Genomic DNA, 20,554 nt, shown 5'->3' on the forward strand with positions numbered 1-20,554 from the left:
TGTTAACATAATGAGTGGATATGATTCTAGCCAAGAGCAAGGGAACATGATGTTTTTGTCAGTCAAATATTGGCAAGCACATGGCGGGAATGCGACACTCCACCACCACTGGCCCTGTGACAACAGCACTAATCAGCTGTGGCAGCCACTACTAATTAATCAGATTGAAAACTTTTCCTTTCCTGAGGTTAGCCTGAGAAGCCAGTCCTCTCTCAGGCTTTTTGAGATATTAAGAGCATTTCTCTGAAATGTCCATTACTATTTCTGTGGCGACCCTAAATTGAGAGCCACCTTAACCTAGTAAACACTGTGAAGCTCTGACATCAGACAGATGTAGCTAACATTGCATCTATTACATCCTGCTTCTGCCCCTTCCTGGCTGGGTGACTGGGTAAGGTGCCAGTGATTTCTAAGCCTCAGTTCCCACATCTATGCATTAAAGCTAAAAAATACCTGCCATATTGAATTGCTGGGAAGATTAAATATAATTACCTAGATGAAAAAGATGGCATAGAGTAAGCTCTGAACATAAAGCTCTCTTCTCCAACTCTGTCCTCTTTTTCATGATACTTAAAACTGAGGTTTAAATTTCAGTCACCAAGAGAGACCCTGGGAAGAAATTTTGAGGCCAGAAATTTTCCCAGGATACCTCACATTTCACCCCCTTAGGGGATCATTGTTCCACCTACTGTTAAGACTGGCTTTAAAGGTAGAAATTTGACTTGTATGTTTTTTGTCTACCCTGCTGGAATGAAGTTGAACTGGTAGCACGTGTTCTTTGTGTGAAATATAATTGAACTGTAATGAAAGTAGTAGGTTTAAGCCTTTGGAACTCTACTAGATGAGATACAAAAACAGAGTTTCAGGTTAGTTTTATAACCCCCACTTGCCCATCTGTTTGGACCTCCAAATGTAGGGGTGAACATGCTTCCTCGTTTACACCTGCTGTATGATTTAGTTGTTCATGGGGAAGGGGTAGAGTTGGGGGAACTCAATGACAACCTCCACTGCAGGTTCATTAAAGGTATTTTGTAAAGTGGGCAGGTTGGAAAGGATGGGGTGGTGAATGCAGAGGGACAGAGAAGGAAGACTATAATACTTTAGCCTCTGGTTTAGTATTCTTCAAACTCCTTGGCAGAGGTTATGGGAAGAGATTGCTAGTAGGACCCCCAGGAGAAAATGATGATGTGGCACCCAGCAGGGACTGGGCAAAGTGTCCTGATCCCACATGGCTTTGAAAACAGAAGAGCCACAGTACTAAAGAGACCATGTGGCTTTGTCCTGCCCGATGACCTTATCAGAAGTGAGTTGTGTGGACCCCGAGTTCAGAGTGTTCTCCCAAAATACTCTGCTCTGCCTAAGACCTGGAGACATTTGCTGGGGGGGAGACAGGGAGGTAGGCTGTGAGCTCACTAATAACAGCTGAATTGAATTCCAACCGTCTCAATGAGATAGGACCTCAGAATACGGTTTGCTTTTATTTTTGAAAAATAAAGGTAAGATTTTATAGACACCGTAGTTTATAGAAGAAACTTAAGTGCCTACCTCAGAGAATTGTCCATCGCTGAACTAAGGCTTCCAATGTAATAGAACCATTGCTTCAAATTGTTTTGTGTAAAGGTATGGTGCTACAGAGAAACAAGTATAAAATTGCAGTCTCAAATTATATAAGGGAACATAGAATGGATTATAGTAATTGATCTACTATCAGAAAGACATTTTGTTTCCAAAGAAATACATCGCCTTTGTTACTAGGATTAGATATAATGTTCAGTTGCTGGCACCTCAGACTGAGAACCCAGTGCACTCAAGTTAGAAGGCTTCCAAAGTTTTCAATTTATGTCCCCTTTGTGAACTTTCTTGGACATAGATATACTTTCTCTCATTTCTCCTGGAAAACACAACAAAAAGAAAAGCAGCCATCCTCTTAAGAGGTGTTTCTGAACTCCAGGCCTATTAGTTCTCAGCTCCATGTATAGATAAAGGCTCAGAGGGAGACTTATTTTCCCTTAGCATCTTCCATTTCCCGTCACAATGCCAAAGAACATGTCTCCACTGACATCTGTGCCTCTGAGGTCTTTTAGAAACTCTAATGGGAAACTTTCCCTGTAAGACAGTGTCTCTAGTTGAAAAATGTACAAACAGAGCTTAACAGGCCCAGTTTATAGAGATCAGTGCATCAGTAAGATGAAGGAGGTAGGTGAGATGGAACAGGTGATCATGTATTTTCCATTGAGTTGAGGCACAATAATATAGACAAAATAGCAACTAGTGCTGAAGTTTCTACGTGCAGCACACTAAGCATAGGGTTTGGCTAAAGCGTGAATTTGTTTTGTAGATGAGATCTGTGCTGATGCCGCCAATTCCAATGGATGGAGACCGTGCTGAGAAGAAAAATAAACTGGGTACAGCCACTGTGGCTCTGGGAATCAGAACAAGTGGATCCTTTTCTGAACAATTAACAAAGCAGGAATGGGAGCAGGTAAGTAATCAGACTGTTCACTAAAGTGGCAGTGAAGATGCAGCATAGATGATTTTGTCCCTAGTAATATATAAAAAATGGCTTGCCTTTCTCAGCAGATCATATCCTTTTCTCTAAATCCATTACTATATTTTAACAGCTTAATTGAAATATCATTCACATACCATATAATTCACTCACTTAAAGTATATAATTCATTGAGTTTGGTATATTCAAAATGTACAACTGTCCCCACAATCTAAATTTAGAATATTTTCATCACCTGAAAAAGGAACTTCACATACCTATTACCAGTCACTTCCCATTCTCTTCCCATCCCTGCAGATTAGACCTTTTGGTCTTAGTACATTTGTCTATTCTGGACGTATTATAGAAAAGGACCCATACAGTGTGTGATCTTTTGTCTCTGGCTCCTTTTACTCAGTCAGAATAAAAGATTAGTGCTTTTGCTTTGAGTTTTGGTGTTGTATCTAAGAAGCCATTGCCTAACCCCAAATCGTGAAGATTTATTCCTATGTTTTCCTCTGAAAATTTTATAGTTTCAGCTCTTACATTTAGGTGTCTGATCCATTTTGAGTTAATTTTTGTGAATAGTGTGAGGTAGGTGTCCAAATTCATTTTATTGCATGTGGATATCCAATTATCCCAGCACCATTTGTTAAAAAGACTTCCTCTCATTGAATTTTCTTGGCACCCTTATGAAAAATCAATTGACCATAAATATGAAGGTTTATTTCTAAACTCTTGATTCTATCCGATGATCTATATGTCTATCCTTATGTCAGGATAACACAGTTTTGATCACTATAGCTTTGTAGAAAGTTTTGAAACTATAAAGTGTGAGTTCTCTAGCTTTCTTCTTTTTCAAGATTGTTTTGACTATTCTGGGTCCCTTGAATTTCCATATGAATTTTAGAATCAGCTTGTCAATCTTTATGAAAAAAAAAAGAGCTGAAATTTTGGTAGGGATTGCCTTGAATTTGTGGATCAATTTAGTTACTATTGCAATCTTAACAATATTGTATCTTTAATTCCATGAATGTGTGATGTCTTTCCATTTGTTTAGATCTTTCATTTCAACAGTGCTTTGTGATCACATACATGGAAACACTTATTAAAGTTATTCCTAGTTTATTCCCAAATACTTTTGACACTATATTAAATAGAATTGTTTTCTTAATTACATTTTGGATTGTTCATTGCTGGTATATATTGACTTTTATATACTGATCTCATGTTGTGAACCTTGATAAACTTGTTTATTCTAACGGTTTTTAGTGGATTCCCTGGGACTTTGTATTAAATATAAACAAGAACATGCTTCTTTCTTTCCAATCTGGCTGCCTTTTATTTCTTTTTTTTGCTTCATTGTCCTGTCTAGAACCTCTAGTATAGTGTTGAAAAATAGAAGTGGTCAGAGTCGACATCCTTGTCTAATTCCTAATATTAGGGGGAAGCATTCAGTCTTTCCCATTAAATATATTAGTTGTTTGTTTATATGTTAACTATCCCTCAACAGATTGAGGAATTTCTCTTCTGTGCCTACTTTCTTGGGTGTTTTTTACCATGATAGAGTGTTCAGTTCAGTTCAGTTCAGTTGGACTTTGTCAAATGCTTTTCTGTATCTGTTAGGATAATCATGTATTGTTTGTTCTTTATTCTACTAATGTGATGTATTACATTGATTGATTTCAGATGTTAAACCAATCTTACATTTCTGGGATAAATCCCACTTGGTCATGGCATATAATCCATTTTGTCTGTTGTTGGCTTCATTTTGCTACTTTTTGAGGATTTTAATATTTATATTCATAAAGGATATTAGTCTATAGTTTTCTTTCTTGTGATGTCTTTGGTATTATTGTAAAATCGACCTCATAGGATGAGATAGGAAGCATTATCTCCTCTTCTATTTTTTTGGAGGAGTTTGTGTGAAGTATTGATATTAACTCTTCAAATATGTAGTAGAATTCATCAGTGAAGCCATCTGAGCCTGGACTTTTTTCTTTGTAGGCAGTTTTAAAATGACTAATTCAGTCTTCTTTCTTGCTATAGTTCTATTCAGATTTTTTACTTTTTGAGTAGTTGTGTCTTGGTATCCTTGATAGTTTGTGTCTTTCTTGAAACTTGTCCATTCATCTAGTTTATCTAATTTGTTGGCCTAAAGTTGATTGTAACATATACATATATATGAAATATATTTATTAAAAATATATATTTTGAAATTTCTTTGTGAGCGATGCCTCCTCTTTCATTTCTGATTTTAGTAATCTGAGTCTCTTTTTGCTTGGTCAGTCTCACTAAAATTTTCAGTTTTATTGGTCTCTTCAAAGAATCAATTTTTGTTTATTTTTATTTTTCTCTATTTTCTGTTCTCTCCATTTATTTCTGCTTTAGTCTTTATTTTTTCCTTGCCTTCTGATTTAGATTTATTTTGGTCTTCTTTTTCTAGTTTCCTAAGGTGAAAGTTAGTGTCTTTCATTTGAACTCTTTATCCTTTGCCAACGAAGCTATAGATTTCCCTGTGAGTACTGCTTTAGCTCCATCTTGTGAATTTTGCTATGTTGTGCTTTTGTTTTCAGTCATATCAGAGAATTTTCTAATTACTTTTCTTTAACATATATGTCATTTAGGAATATGTTGTTTAATTTCTGCATATTTGTGGATTTCTCATATTTCCTTCTCTTAATTATTTTTACTTGAATTTGTGGTTGAAGGACATATTAACATGATTGAAATCCTTTTAAAACTTATTGAGGCCTTTTTTTTTTTTAATGCTCTAGCATTTAGTCTATCTTGAAAAATGCTCTTGTGTGCTCTTGAGAAGAAAATGTATTCTGTTCTTATTCAGTGAAGTGTTTTATATATATGTATAATAATTGGTTTGAAATACTTGTCTGCTAGTTCAGTTCAGTTGCTCAGTCATGTTCAACTCTTTGCGACCCCACGGACTGCAGCACGCCAGGCCTCCCTGTCCATCACCAACAGACTCAAACTCATTTCCATTGAGTCGGTGATGCCATCCAACCATCTCATCCTCTGTCGTCCCCTTCTCCTTCTGCCCCCAATCCCTCCCAGCATCAGGGTCTTTTCAAATGAGTCAGTTCTTCGCATCAGGTGGCCAAAGTATTGGAGTTTCAGCTTCAGCATCAGTCCTTCCAATGAATATTCAGGACTAATTTCCTTTAGGATTGACTGGTTGGATCTCCTTGCAGTCCAAGGGACTCTCAGGAGTCTTCTCCAACACCACAGTTCAAAAGCATCAATTCTTCGGTGCTCAGCTTTCTTTATAGTCCAACTCTCACATCCATACATGACTACTGGGAAAACCATAGATTTGGCTAGACTGACCTTTGTTGGCAAAGTAATATCTCTGCTTTTTAATATACTGACTAGGTTGGTTGTAACTTTTCTTCCAAGGAGTAAGCATCTTTTAATTTCATGGCTGTAGTCACCATCTGCAATGATTTTGGAGCCCAAGAAAATAGTCTCTCATTGTTTCTATTGTTTCCCCATCTATCTGCCATGAAGTGATGGGAACAGATGCCATGATCTTAGTTTTCTGAATGTTGAGTTTTAAGCCAACTTTTTCGCTCTCCTCTTTCACTTTCATCAAGAGGCTCTTTAGTTCTTCTTTGCTTTCTGCCATAAGGGTGGTGTCATCTGCATATCTGAGGTTATTGATATTTCTCCCATCAATCTTGATTCCAGCTTGTGCTTCATCTAGCCCAGCATTTCTCATGATGTACTGTGCATGTAAGTTAAATTGTCACAGGGTGACAATATACAGCCTTGACGTACTCCTTTCCCTATTTGGAACCAGTCTGTTGTTCCATGTCCAGTTCTAACTATTGCTTCCTGACCTGCATACAGATTTCTCAAGAGGCAGGTCAGGTAGTCTGGTATTCCCATCTCTTTAAGAATTTTCCACAGTTTGTTGTCTACTCCTAATCCTCAAAGGCTTATTGTCTGCTTAGTTTTCCCTGTGAAATTTTTTTCTTGCACGTTTTGTAATTTTTTGTTGAAAACTGGATATTTTAGGCAATATAGTAACTTTCTATGGGGTCTCACAGAGTCGGACACGACTGAAGCGACTTAGCAGCAACAGCAGCAGCAGCAGTAACTTTAATTATTCCCATGCTCCTCTGGGGCTTGTTGTTTTTTTTTTTTTTTTTTTTTTTTGCTCATTTATTTGTTTACTGGCTTGTCTGGACTAATTTGGTGAAGTCTGTTCCTTTTCATTGTGTAGCTTCTGATGTCATGCGTCATGAGGTCTTGCCTTGGGCATGCACACAGTTTCCCTGACTACCATGGATGGTTGTAGCTTTAGCTAGGCTCTCTTCAACTATCTTTTCCCCTGATTTCTCCTTTAAGCTTTGGTCCATTTGCCTCTTTTTGTATCAGACCCAGTATTAGCCTTCACTAATTGCTAGCTGATTGTGCTATTGTTTTTAATAATGCCCTGGGGCTCACAAAATAGTTCCACAATCTGATTACATTAAAATTGAACTCCTTTGCAGGAAAGAGAGTGTTGACAATCATCAAGTCTTGTTCTGGCCCTCAGAAGGTTCTTTCTTATCTGTTCCTTCCCCTAATTCTATCAATTAAACGTCTAGCTGGTCTCTTCTTGCTACTAGTATTATGAAACTGCTAGACTGAAGCGACTTAGCAGCAACAGCAGCAGCCTTCTTCTAATTGCTTACTTCCAAGAAGTCTTCATTTCTTGATTCTGTACCCTTATACCTTGATTGCTGAAAATGTTGACCTAAAATGTGATTTCTGAAAATGTGATTTCTAGAAAATGTAAAACACAGTCTAATCAATAAGGAGAAGGAGAAGAGGGAGGATAGAGAGGGAGAGGGAAGAGATGGTAAGGGAGAAATAGAATTCATCACTGACTTGTGCATCCAAAATATTTAACAGTCAAACCAAGTATAAGAGGCATCCTACAGCAAGTAGGAAAGGATGTCTCCTTAAATTTTGATATCCATAATCCAAAGAACAAAGGTTATGGTGAATAAAAAGGATGATGCCAAAAAGATTGCAGTTGCACAAGAAGAAAATCATGACATCTGGAAGCCTGGATGAGTTAGAATTATAGAGGAATAGAGCCTTAAGAAGTGGGAGGGAGGAAACTGGTGACCATTATTCTATAATAGAACCTCCCCTCATTCCAACAATATAGATGAGGCATCTTACAGACTCAGTGTACATGACTGGAACTGACACAGGATAAAATTGACCAGGATTTCATTCCCAATATTTTAATAATTTCAATTGTACCTTTAATTTTTTTCCCTCATTTGTTGGTATGTCATGGTCATGCACACTTTAGTTAGATAGAGTTGAAATTTTCAGATTAAAAACACAATTGCTTTATTTCTTAATATCTATGGGCCATATTGCAATAAAGATCATAGGCTGTTTGTTCCATAATCATGGAAGTGCATGATTCCTGGCAGAGGACTATAATGTAAGTTTCATCTTATATTCCCTGAGATGTGGGGGGAATGTGTGTACTCAAAGCTGAGTCATCATATAGAAACAAGCGTAACCTCTTTAGGACAGATGTGTAAGAAGGAGGAGGCCAGAAAGGTTTAAAAAATAATTTTAATTATTTATATCCTGAGTGACTTCCTTCTCTTAATTTGCTTAACAAGTATTTGTTGAGTACCTTCTATGTGTCAGGGACTGTTCTAAGCTTTTGAGAAAGTAATTGAACTCAGATCTATTCCCTCATGGAGTTCACGTTCTAGGCGTAGGAGCTAAATAACATAAATATATATGTATATATGAAGTCATGTTATTTATATTACATATATAATTATATAATAGTAAGTACATATGTTAAGTGAGACGTTCTGTGGAAAAAATTAAAACTAGAACAAGGTTAGGAGAAACCATGAACTTGAGGTGTAGGGGACAGAGTTGTAATTTTAAATAGTTGCAATTTAAATTTTATAGTCACATGGCTAGTCACTGGATTTGATTTGAGCAGGATTTGATCCCAGGCTTGACTTTAATGCCCATGCTCTTTTTCTGAAGGGAAAGATGACAAGAGTGGTAGGAGGTCTCAGGAAAGAAATGATCTACTCTAGTCTCCCCTTGTTCAACGAGGTGATGGGTAGACAGGAGTAGGCCTCTGACGACATCTAGGTACCTGCTGGAAGGTTTGTGATGAGCACAGCTTTTAAAATGGCATGTTCAAAAGCTGGAAGGAAGACACATAACTAACGGAACATACAGAAGTGAATCTACAGTATTAGTGTTTTAGAAGAGAAGCTTTTCAATATATCTTTCTGAGCTAGTATCTCTCCCCAAAGCATACTTTTGAAAACAGAATTACTTAAAACTGTAGACAGGCATGGGACACTTCTTGCAGGATTTATTTTGGATTTAAGAGGTTTAAAGGCTGAGACACAAATAGAGTTTTGTTGACTAGGTCATATAAAAGTAAAACCTTTCCAATTTTTAGTTTGAAAATTTTCAAGATGAAATGTTGTAAATACTCTTTCATGCCCTCACCACCCCAAAGGCCCTTGCATTTCAGAGGAGAGGATGTTGAGAAGAGAGAGGAATTTGTTTCACCAGCAAAGGGCCCTTTATAGCATTCTTTGTGAGCCTCAGAGTTAGATCTGTATTGTGGTCATGGACTGGGTAAACCTAGTCAAGTGGATGAATTCTTGGCAAAGAAAAGAATTGTAGAACTCATTGAATGGATGATTCTGAAGAAGCTCACTTTTATAAAATTAATACCCCTTATGACCCTTTATGATTTTGAACCAAAGAAAAGTGAATGTTACCTCTATCTTCCTCATTTCGTTGAGGAGTCAGCTAAGGCCCGAGTAGGTTCCCAGGTGACACCTGAAGAGCTTTTCATGGCCAGTGCTTATTCTAGTTCAACAGAATTCCAGCATGTGTACATTTAATTTATGTAGATTTCAACTATATGCATCTGGCAAAAAGAAAAAAGTGTAAAATTTTAGTTTCATATAATTCATCATATATTGTACATTATCACATATATAAAATGTTCACTCATCCCTATGTTTGTATAAGGTTTTGTATACAAAATCATGTATAATGTGCTTTAAGAGTAATTTAGAATGTTTTCCTGGGGTAATTTTGGCTGTAAATGGCTTGCATCTCAGGTAGGAATTTAGAAGTTAATTCTCTCCTTATAAAATGCACCTCTTTGTGTTCCATGTTTTCACTTTCATTTTATTAAAGGTCAAATCATGTCTCCAAAACATGAATTCATGGTGTAAAATTCAGATATGACTCAGTTTCAAGTGCAAATGTTATTTTTGTTATGAACACCAGCAAAATAAATAGATTTCTTTGTATTTATTTGTAGGGTAGGGTTCTGCCCGTGTTAGAATTTGATGGGGGAGAAAGGAGAATCATGATACTACTTTTCTTTGTGTGGTTTTAATTCTCACTGAAATCGGTCATCAAAAAATCAGTCATCTTCAAGTGTTTGGGATATGCCTGGTGCAGGGTTTCTCCAGTTCTGACGAGATACTTAGTATTCTAGAGCAGTTTTTCTTTTCTCTCCACCTCACTGTCTTTCCCCTTACTTATTTCTAGCTCCCCTTCAATACCAAACCTGTAAATGGGTCAGGTTTAGTGGGACAGCCATTTCAGGTCTTTTTTCCTTTTTTAAGATTACTTAATTTATTTTAATTGGAGGATAATTACTTTATATATTGTGATGGTTTTTGCCATACATGGACATGAATCAGCCATGGGTATACATGTGTCCCCCATACTGAACTTCCATCTCACCTCCCTCCCCACCCCATCCCTCTGGGTTGTCCCAGAACACTGGCTTTGAGTGCCCTGCTTCATGCATCAAACTTGCACTGGTCATCTATTTTGCATATGGTAGTATACATGTTTCAATGCTATTCTCTCAAATCATCCCACCCTGGCCTTCTCCCACATAGTCCAAAAGTCTGTTCTTCTGTGTTTTTTTTTTTGCTGCCTTGCATATAGGATCATTGTTACTGTCTTTCTAAATTCCATATATATGTGTTGATATATTGGAGAAGGAAATGGCAACCCACTCCAGTGTTCTTGCCTGGAGAATCCCAGGGACGGGGGAGCCTGGTGGGCTGCTATCTCTGGGGTTACACAGAGTCGAACACAACTGAAGTGACGCAGCAGCAGCAGTGTTAATATATAGTATTTGTGTTTCTTTTTATGACTTACTTCACTCTGTATAATAGGCTCCAGTTTCATCCACCTCATTAGAACTGACTCAAATGTGTTCCATTGTGTGTATGTACCACAACTTCCTTCTCCATTCATCTGCTGATGGACATCTAGGTTGCTTCCATGTCCTGGCTATTGTAAACAGTACTGCGATGAACATTGGGGTACACGTGTCTCTTTCAGTTCTGGTTTCCTTGGTGTGTATGCCCAACAGTGGGACTGCTGGATCATAAAGCAGTTCTATTTCCAGTTTTTTAAGGAATCTCCACACTGTTCTCCATAGTGGCTGTACCAGTTTGCATTCCCACCAATAGTGTAACAGGGTTCCCTTTTCTCCACACCTTCTTTAGCATTTATTGTTTGTAGACTTTTTGATGGCAGCCATTCTGACTGGTGTGAGATGGTCTTCATTTTAAGATCTGACTTGGATTCACTGGAATAACTGCACAACTTAAAATACATGCTTCTTCATGCCCTCCAAGGAAACATGTGGAAAATACAGTCTATTTGACTATGAAAAATTAGAAAAAAAGTCTGTTAGAACTTTGCAATACTTTACAAGTCATCTGGCCCAAACCTCTGATTTTAAAGAAAATGAGACCCAGAGATTTTTCTCAAGGTTGCATCAGTCAGTTCAGTCACTCAATTGTGTCTGACTCTTTGCGACCCCATGGACTGCAGCACACCAGGCTTTCCTGTCCATCACCAACTCCTGGAGCTTGCTCAAACTCATGTCCATCAAGTCGGTGATGCCATTCAACCATCTCATCCTCTGTGGTCCCCTTCTCCTCCTGCCTTCAATCTCTCCCAGCATCAGGGTCTTTTCAAATGAGTCAGTTCTTCACATCAGGTGGCCAAAGTATTGGAGTTTCAGCTTCAGCATCAGTCCTTTCAAAGAATATTCAGGACTGATTTCCTTTAGGATTGATTGGTTTGATCTCCAAGGTTGCATAGCTTTAGCTCTAAAGCTAGTTTTTCACACTACTACTGAAGCTCCCATCAGTTCAGTTCAGTCGCTCAGTCGTGTCCGACTCTTTGTGACCTCATGAATCACAGCACGCCAGGCCTCCCTGTCCATCACAAACTCCCGGAGTTCACTGAGACTCACGTCCATCGAGTCAGTGATGCCATCCAGCCATCTCATCCTCTGTCGTCCCCTTCTCCTCCTGCCCCCAATCCCTCCCAGCATCAGAGTCTTTTCCAATGAGTCAACTCTTCGCATTAGGTGGCCAAAGTCCTGGAGTTTCAGCTTTAGTATCATTCCCTCCAAAGAAATCCCAGGGCTGATCTCCTTCAGAATGGACTGGTTCGATCTCCTTGCAGTCCAAGGGACTCTCAAGAGTCTTCTCCAACACCACAGTTCAAAAGCATCAATTCTTCAGCGCTCAGCCTTCTTCACCGTCCAACTCTCGCATCCATACATGACCACAGGAGAAACCATAGCCTTGACTAGACAGACCTTTGTTGGCAAAGTAATGTCTCTGCTTTTGAATATGCTATCTAGGTTGGTCATAACTTTCCTTCCAAAGAGTAAGCATCTTTTAATTTCATGGCTGCAGTCACCATCTGCAGTGATTTTGGAGCCCAGAAAAATAAAGTCTGACACTGTTTCCCCATCTATTTCCCATGAAGTGATAGGACCGGATGCCATAGGAGATGTTTAAATAAAGAAATGTTTCATGTAGATTAGAGGTACAAACAGGGAGCCCCCAAATTTCATGAAAAATTCTTAGAAACTTGGGTCTTCAGTCCTGAGTATCATGCAGCCTGCATTTGCTGTTTCAACTCCAAAAGGAAATATTATACTAATAACATACTTGTGGATTCAAGAGAACACATTGTGGAAACCAGTCAGTGGCTAAATATACTGCTGAAGCTGAGAATGAACTCATCAAGGGGGTGGTGGGGCAAAAAGTGAAGGTGATGCTTTAGAAGCTATTCTTGGATGAACAGTTGACTATATCTGTGATGGGGAAAGGCCTTCTCATTCTGTTTATTCAATAGGACAAAAACCAGGGCCAAAACCATAGCTGGGAGACCTAGCATACCTGTTTGAACATAATTGAAAACACCAAATAAATGTGTGTTCATTGTGGGGAATGACTTTCTGCTTTTAACATGGCAGTGAAGTTCTTTTTAAGAGAAAAGAGCTTGTAGATTCAGCAATTGTGAAATAATGGAGATAGAATTTTAAAAATGTAGATTTTAAAAAAGCCCAAAGGCTGATTCTTCGTGATTACTAAATATTGCTGTGTTTGGTTACTGGGGATGAGTAGAATGGGATTGTGGTGGCTATGGGCATTGAAATTATTTTGGAAAAGATTCATGGAGGAGGTGAGTATGAAACAGTTTTGAAAGAGGATTAGAGTTAGGAAATGGTGAGAAATAGTGAGACTTTGTGATAACTGGGTTAATGTTTCTGGAAAAGAAGTTGAACGTAGAAGGATAAACTCTCACTTGTCAGTGACAGCCTAATCTAATTTGTTGTTCCAAGGTTATCGATATCCTTTGGAGTGATCCCAGAGGCAAAAGAGGCTGCTACCCAAACACGAACCGAGGAGGGGGCTGCTACTTTGGACCAGACATTACCTCCAAGATTCTTAATAAATACCAGTTGAAGATGCTTGTTAGATCTCATGAGTGTAAGCCTGAAGGGTATGAAATCTGCCACGATGGGAAGGTAAGCTAACGGTGTGGGTGACCTCCTCACCGACATCCCTCCCTCGAGGCCTAGTCTTTCTTTACAGGATGTTTGACTTCAAGGCCATGGGAAGATGTCTTCCCTAGTCCCAGAACAGAACTCCATGCTTTGGTAGACAAGAACAGGAGACTGTCGGGTTCACAGAGGTTATTTGAAGGAGCCTCATTGTCCCTTACCCAAGAGATACTTGGTTTATTTCCCCGATCTTCCTAATCCCAGCGATAGGAACTGACATAGGACCCTAAGTACACACACACAAAGGCTTTATTTTATGCTGATCGCAAGGCAAGTCTCCAGTAGTGGGGTGAAGAGTGTATGTATCCTCCCAGAACACAGAAAGGTGGCAGTGAATCACTTGCTCTCTTTTACCTTTTGTACTTGCCTGTGCAGAACAGAGCCACAAAACACACTGCCCTTCTATTCACTGACTAGGGGAGCTCTGCCAGGTCCCTCACTGTGGGCAGTTTGGCAGCAACCACTGAAATGGAGTGTGTTCTGCTTCTTCCGTGCTTTCTGATAGGCTAGAGAGGTGAGGTCTGAGGAGCTGGTTTCTGGCCCCAAGTTGTCCTGGGATGCCCCCCTTTCTCTTAGTGAACAGCAGTAGTTAAAAAGAAATACCAAATTTCATGGCCTTTCCTTCTATTTCAACACTTTCACTTTTCTTAACTCTCTTAATTCATTGGAGTCTCATCCTTTGCAGGATGGTAAGGCAAGTATTCTTTAGGGTTTATTTGTAATTAAAAAAAAAACAGAAAAAAGCAGTGGCTTGTCTGAAGTGACATGTGCATTTGGGCAGGATTAGGTCTAAATCAGCTTTCCTGTCACTAACAAGTATTATGCTCCAAGACTCTTCATCTTCCATCACACCCCCAAGACTGGTTCCTTCCCAACAGAGTGATCATGGTCCCTTATCTAGCCACTATTTCTCTGACCTTGAAGCACTGGTTTGATGGGGGCCCTGAGCCCTGTAAATCAGTCAGCTACAGACAAAAGAAAAGGACTGTGATATTACACAAGTTTTATTTTGAATGGTCAAATATCACAAGGAAAGAAAAATAAAAGCTTTACCCTGCTGGAAAATTGGAATTTACAAAACTGAGCAGTAAGGAACTGAAATTGAATACAGGATTGCAAGGCCATGCACTGTGGGGATGAGTGGCTAGAAGTTAGTACTCATGGGGACAATGATTTAAAAACCTTGCTTCTCTTCAGTGGAATCACAGGAAATCCCATTAGACTTTGATAATTTGTATGAATTTTGAATTTTGTATAACTTTTGGTTTTTAAGAATTAAGCTGTTTCTGACTTTATTGAAGGACATTTTGAGAACTATGTGAACCTGACGTTCTTTTTCTTTAACCAGGTTATTACTGTATTTTCTGCGTCTAATTATTATGAAGAAGGTAGCAATCGAGGAGCTTACATCAGAATGAGTTCTGGTACGACCCCTCGATTTTTCCAGTACCAAATAACTAAGGCAACATGCTTCAGGCCTCTTTACCAAAGGTGTGTATACTCTAAGGAGCTTTCTGAGCTCTGGTAATGGTGACCACGTAGAACCAGTCCAGAGTGCCTAAGAGCAGCCTTGGGATTGAAGAAAACAACTTACCTGTTACTCATTAGTAGAAACAAAGTGAAATAATTCTGGAAACCAAGTGGTGAATGTGCTCTTATTTGAAACCAAGAGCAGTAGTTCTAAAGCAGTCAGCATCCATGAACAGTCCCTAATTGAATATAAGGAAAAGGAGGTCTCTGTACCTACCCAGTCCCGTAAGCTCTTGCCTTTTCTGCCCCCAAACACAACCCAGTTGGCTCTGGCCTCTTTGTCCCTTCTCTACCCAGAAGTGTATATGATGGAGTTGAGTGTGTCTCACTGTGTGATGGCATGCATCCCTTACCTTCATTTCCCCCCTTTGACATTATCTTTTTAATATTTTTGTATTCTAAAACAAATATATTTGTTGTTAGGTGTGCTAAAACAAAGTTGTATAAAGAAAATGTTAGTGATCTCTCCCAGTACTTCTCAGTAATTTTTTTCCTCAGAGGCAGCTGAAATTAATAGCCTGGAGGGGACCCTTCCACCCTCTTCTCCTTGCTCCTACAAAAACAGACTAGCAATTTCTCATTCATGGAACTTAAATGTTGAGCACCTACTATGTGTCAGACACTGTTCTAGGCACAGGTGATATTGAAATAAACAAAATAGGCAAAAGTCTTTTTCATCATCAAAGCATATCCCAGTGGAAGGAGAAAGACAGTAAACAACATACATACATTTTTTTTTTTAACAAAGATAGAATCACACTGCACAGTCTATTCTGCAACTGACTCTTTCCCTAAAGACTGTATCATGAACATCACTCCGAGTTCATACATGTAGACCTAACCCATTCTTTGTAGTAGATGCATAATATTCTATACTATATGTATGCCATAACAATTATGGATAGCTAAATTGTATTCAATTGATGGCCATCCAGATTGGTTTCAGGGTGTTGTACTTAAAAGCAGTACTGTAACAAACATTCCTCTGTGTGTATATGTGTACATACATATATACACATATTCATAAGTTTTTAGTGCTTGTTTTAAACATGAAATTTTAAAATGTGGGATTTATATGTTTGAAATTTTGCTAGGTACTCCAAAAAAGTTGTCACAGTTAACAATCTGGAAAACAGCATATTAATTTCTCCACATCCTCATTAATCTCCAGTTTTATTACCCTTCTTCATTTTTGACAAACTGATGGATAAAAATGGTAAATCTAATTATTTTAATTAGCATTTTTTTATACAGCTGAGTTTATCCATCTTGTTTTTGGACATTGTGTTTTCTTTTCTTTGAATTTCCTGTTTATCATATTCCCCCATTTTACATTGGACCATTTGTCATTTTCTGATATATTTTTAGGAATTTTTTGCATTTGAGGGATGGAGGACTTTTACAGGCATGTTATATATATTTTGTTGATGTCGTGATATTGCTTTAGTTCTATGAAATCACATTTTTATAATTTCATTTTATCTTTTGGATTTTCACCTGTGATAGAAAAATGTCTCCATATTAATTTTACATTCAGTTCAGTTCAGTTCATTCAGTCGTGTCCAACTCTTTGTGACCCCATGAACTGCAGCACGCCAGGCCTCCCTGTCCATCACAAACTCCCGGAGTTCACCCAAACCCATGTCCATCGAGTTGGTGATGCCATCCAGCCATCTCATCGTCTGGCGTCCCCTTCTCCTCCTGCCCTCAATCATTCCCAGCATCAGGGTCTTTTCCAATGGGTCAGCTCTTCGCATGAGGTGGCCAAAGTATTGAAGTTTCAGCATCAGTCCTTCCAATGAATACCCAGGACTGATCTCCTTCAGAATGGACTGGTTGGATCTCCTTGCAGTCCAAGGGACTCTCAAGAGTCTTCTCCAACACCACAGTTCAAAAGCATCAATTCTTTAGCGCTCAGCTATCTTCACAGTTCAACTCTCACATCCATACATGACCACTGGAAAAACCATAGCCTTGACTAGATGGACATTTGTTGGCAAAGTAATGTCTCTGCTTTTGAATATGCTATCTAGGTTGGTCATAACTTTCCTTCCAAGGAGTAAGTGTCTTTAAATTTCATGGCTGCAATCACCATCTGCAGTGATTTTGGAGCCCCCCAAAAAATAAAGTCTGATACTTTCCACTGTTTCCCCATCTATTTCCCATGAAGTGATGGGACCGGATGCCATGATCTTCGTTTTCTGAATGTTGAGCTTTTAAGCCAACTTTTTCACTCTCCTCTTTCACTTTCATCAAGAGGCTTTTTAGTTCCTCTTCACTTTCTGCCATAAGGGTGGTGTCATCTGCATATCTGAGGTTATTGCTATTTCTCCCAGCAATCTTGATTCCAGCTTGTGCTTCTTCCAGCCCAGCGTTTCTCATGATAGCTTACTAAGTTAAAGTATACAATCCAGTGATATTTAGTATATTTACCCAGTTGTGTAACACTGCTGCTGCTGCTGCTGCGTCGCTTCAGTCGTGTCTGACTCTGTGCGACCCCATAGACGGCCGCCCACCAGGCTCCCCCGTCCCTGGGATTCTCAAGGCAAGAACACTGGAGTGGGTTGCCATTTCCTTCTCCAATATGTGAAAGTGAAAAGTGAAAGTGAAGTCGCACAGTTGTATCTGACTCTTAGCGACCTGATGGACTGCAGCCCCACCTGGCTCCTCCGTCCATGGGATTTTCCAGGCAAGAGTACTGGAGTGGGGTGCCATTGCCTTCTCACTACCATAATCTAATTGTTGAATGTTTGTTCCATTCTGTAAAGACAACTTGTATCCATTAGTAGTCATTCATCATTATCACCTCCCTCATCACAACTCTAGTCAACTACCAGTCTGTTTTCTCTCTGTATAGATTTGCCTATTCTGGATATGTCATGTAAATGAAATTAAATAATATGTCGTCTTTGTAACTAGCTTCTTTTACTTAGTACGCTGCCTTTGAGGTTCATTCACGTTGTATGCATGTGCTCATCGCTTCAGTGATGTTTGACTCTTTGCAACCCCATGGACTATATAGCCTGCCAGGGTCCGCTGTTCATGGGATTCTCCAGGCAAGAATGCTGGAGTGGGTTGCCATGCACTCCTCCAAGGCATTCCCTTTGTAACATGTATCAATTTATTTTAATGGCTGAATAACATTGCATTGTATCAGTAGACCTCATTTTCTTTGTTCATTTATCAGCTAATAGAAATGTGATTAGGACTTCCTGGTGGCCCAGTGGTTGGGACTCTGAGCTCCCAATGCAGGGGGCATGGGTTTTATCCCTGGTTGGGGAACTAAGATTCCACATGCCACGTGGCCAATAAATAAATAAATAAAATAATTTTTTTTAAAAGAGAAATGTAGATTGTTTCTACTTTTTGGTTACTGTGAGTAATGTTTTGAACTTTGGTGGACAAGGTTTTGTTATACATTTAATTTCTTTTGGGTATATACCTGAAAGTAGAATTATAACAACTCTTACGTTTAATATTTTGAGGAACTTGAAAGCTCTTTTCCAAGGGAATGCATGATTTTACATTCCCATCAGCAATGTATGTGGATTCCAATTTCTCCACATCCTTGACAACCCTTGTTATGATCTTTTTGATTATAGCCATCTTAGTGGATGTGAGGTCTTGATTTTGATTTGTATTTCCTTACCTACCATTGACTTTGAAGATCTTTTTGGTTCTTATTGGACATTTGTATATTGTCTTTGGAGAAATGTCTGTTTCAGATCCTTTTTCCTTTTTTTTGGCTGTTCCATGTGACTTATGGGATTTCAGATCCCTGACCAGGGATTGAACCAAGCCCCATCAATGAAAGAATCAGAGTTCTAGCCACTGTGCTGCCAGAGAATTCCCACCTTTTTTCATTCTTTATTGAATTATTACACTTTTTACTATTACATTGTTAGAGTTGTTTATATATCCTATATTTGTGTCACTTATTAGATATTGTGGTTGTTTGATTGCTAAGTCATATCCAACTCTTTGCAAACCTGAGGGATACAGCATGCCAGACTGCTCTGTCCTCCACGATCACTTGGACTTTGCTCAAAATCATGTCCTCTGAGTCCGTGATTCCATCCAACCATCTCAGCCTGTGTTGCCCCCCCTTCTCCTCCTGTCCTCAATCTTTCCCAGCATCAGGGTCTTTTCCAATGAGTCAGCTCTTTGCATCAGGTGGCCAAAGTATTGGAGCTTCAGTTTCAGCAGTAGTCCTCCCAGTTCAGGGTTGATTTCCTTCAGGATTGACTGGTTTGATCTCCTTGCTGTCCAAGGGACTCTCAAGAGTCTTCTCCAACACCACAGTTGGAAGGCATCAATTCTTCAGCGCTCAGCCTTCTTTATGGTCCAACTCTCACATCCGTACATGACTACTGGAAAAACCATAGCTTTGACTAGACGGACCTTTGTCGGCAAAGTGATATCTCTGCTTTTTAATACACTAAGTTTGTTATGGCTTTCTTCCAAGGAGCATCTATTAATTTCATGGCTCCAGTCACCATCTGCAGTGATTTTGGAGCCCAAGAAAATAAAATGTGTCCCTGCTTCCACTTTCCCCCCATCTATTTGCCATGAAGTGGTGGGACCGGATGCCATGATCTTAGTTTTTTGAATGCTGAGTTTTAAGCCAGCTTTTTTTGATCTCCTCTTTCACCCTCATCAAGAGGCTCTTTAGTTCCTCTTCACTGCCTGCCATTAGAGTGGTATCATCTGCATATCTGAGGTTGTTGATACTTCTTCTGGCAATCTTGATTACAGCTTGTGCTTCATCCAGCCAAACATTTCGCAGGATATACTCTGCATATAAGTTAAGTAAGCAGAGTGACAATATACAACCTTGTCATACTCCTTTCCCAATTTTGAACCAATCTGTTGTTTCATGTCTGGTTTTAATTGTTGTTTCTCGACCTGCATACAGGTTTTTCAGGAGACAGATAAGGTGGTCTGCTGTTCCCATCTCTTTAAGAGTTTTCCACAGTTTGTGGTGATTCACATAGTCAAAGGCTTTAACATGGTCAGTGAAGCAGAAGTAGATGTTTTTCTGGAATTCCCTTGCCTTCTCTGTGAACCAACAAATGTTGGCAAATTGATCTCTGGTTCCTCTGCCTCTTCAAAACCCAACTTTGTGCATCTAGAAGTTCTTAGTTCACATACTGCTGAAGCCTAGCTTGAAGGATACTGAGCATAACCTTTCTAGCATGTGAAATGAATGCCATTGTCCAGTAGTTTGAACATTCTTTGGCATTGCCCTTTTTTGGGATTGGAATGAAAACTGACCTTTCCCAGCCTTTGGCAGCTGCTGAGTTTTCCAAATTTACTGACATATTGAGTGTAGCACTTTCACAGCATCAGCTTTTAGGATTTGAAATAGCTCAGCTAGAATTCTGTCACCTCTACTAGCTTTGTTTGTAGTAGTGATGCTTCCTAAGGCCCACTTGACTTCATACTCCAAGATGTCTGGCTCTAGGTGAATGACCATACCATCGTGGTTATCTGAGTCATTAAGACCTATTTTGTGTAGTTCTTCTGTGTATTTTTGCCACCTCTTTTTAATCTCTTCTCCTTCCTTAGGTACTTACTGTTTCTGTTCTTTATTGTGTCTGTCTTTAGAT

General features: G+C 39.1%; 1 protein-coding gene across 8 annotated transcripts in view; it reads left to right on the forward strand.

Annotated features, from left to right (window-relative positions):
- The window catches only part of PPEF1 (protein phosphatase with EF-hand domain 1), a 158,094-nt gene that overhangs the window by 126,064 nt on the left and 11,476 nt on the right, over window positions 1-20,554 (forward strand). For all 8 annotated transcript variants that reach the window (XM_070366540.1, XM_070366541.1, XM_070366535.1 and 5 more), the window contains 3 exons: window positions 2,339-2,482; window positions 13,194-13,379; window positions 14,764-14,906. In XM_070366540.1, coding sequence (XP_070222641.1) covers window positions 2,339-2,482; window positions 13,194-13,379; window positions 14,764-14,906 — 473 coding nt within the window. The remainder of the gene's footprint in view (window positions 1-2,338; window positions 2,483-13,193; window positions 13,380-14,763; window positions 14,907-20,554) is intronic.

The sequence above is a fragment of the Bos mutus genome, chromosome X, assembly GCF_027580195.1.
Source record: "Bos mutus isolate GX-2022 chromosome X, NWIPB_WYAK_1.1, whole genome shotgun sequence".
Classification (NCBI taxonomy): Eukaryota; Metazoa; Chordata; class Mammalia; order Artiodactyla; family Bovidae; genus Bos; species Bos mutus.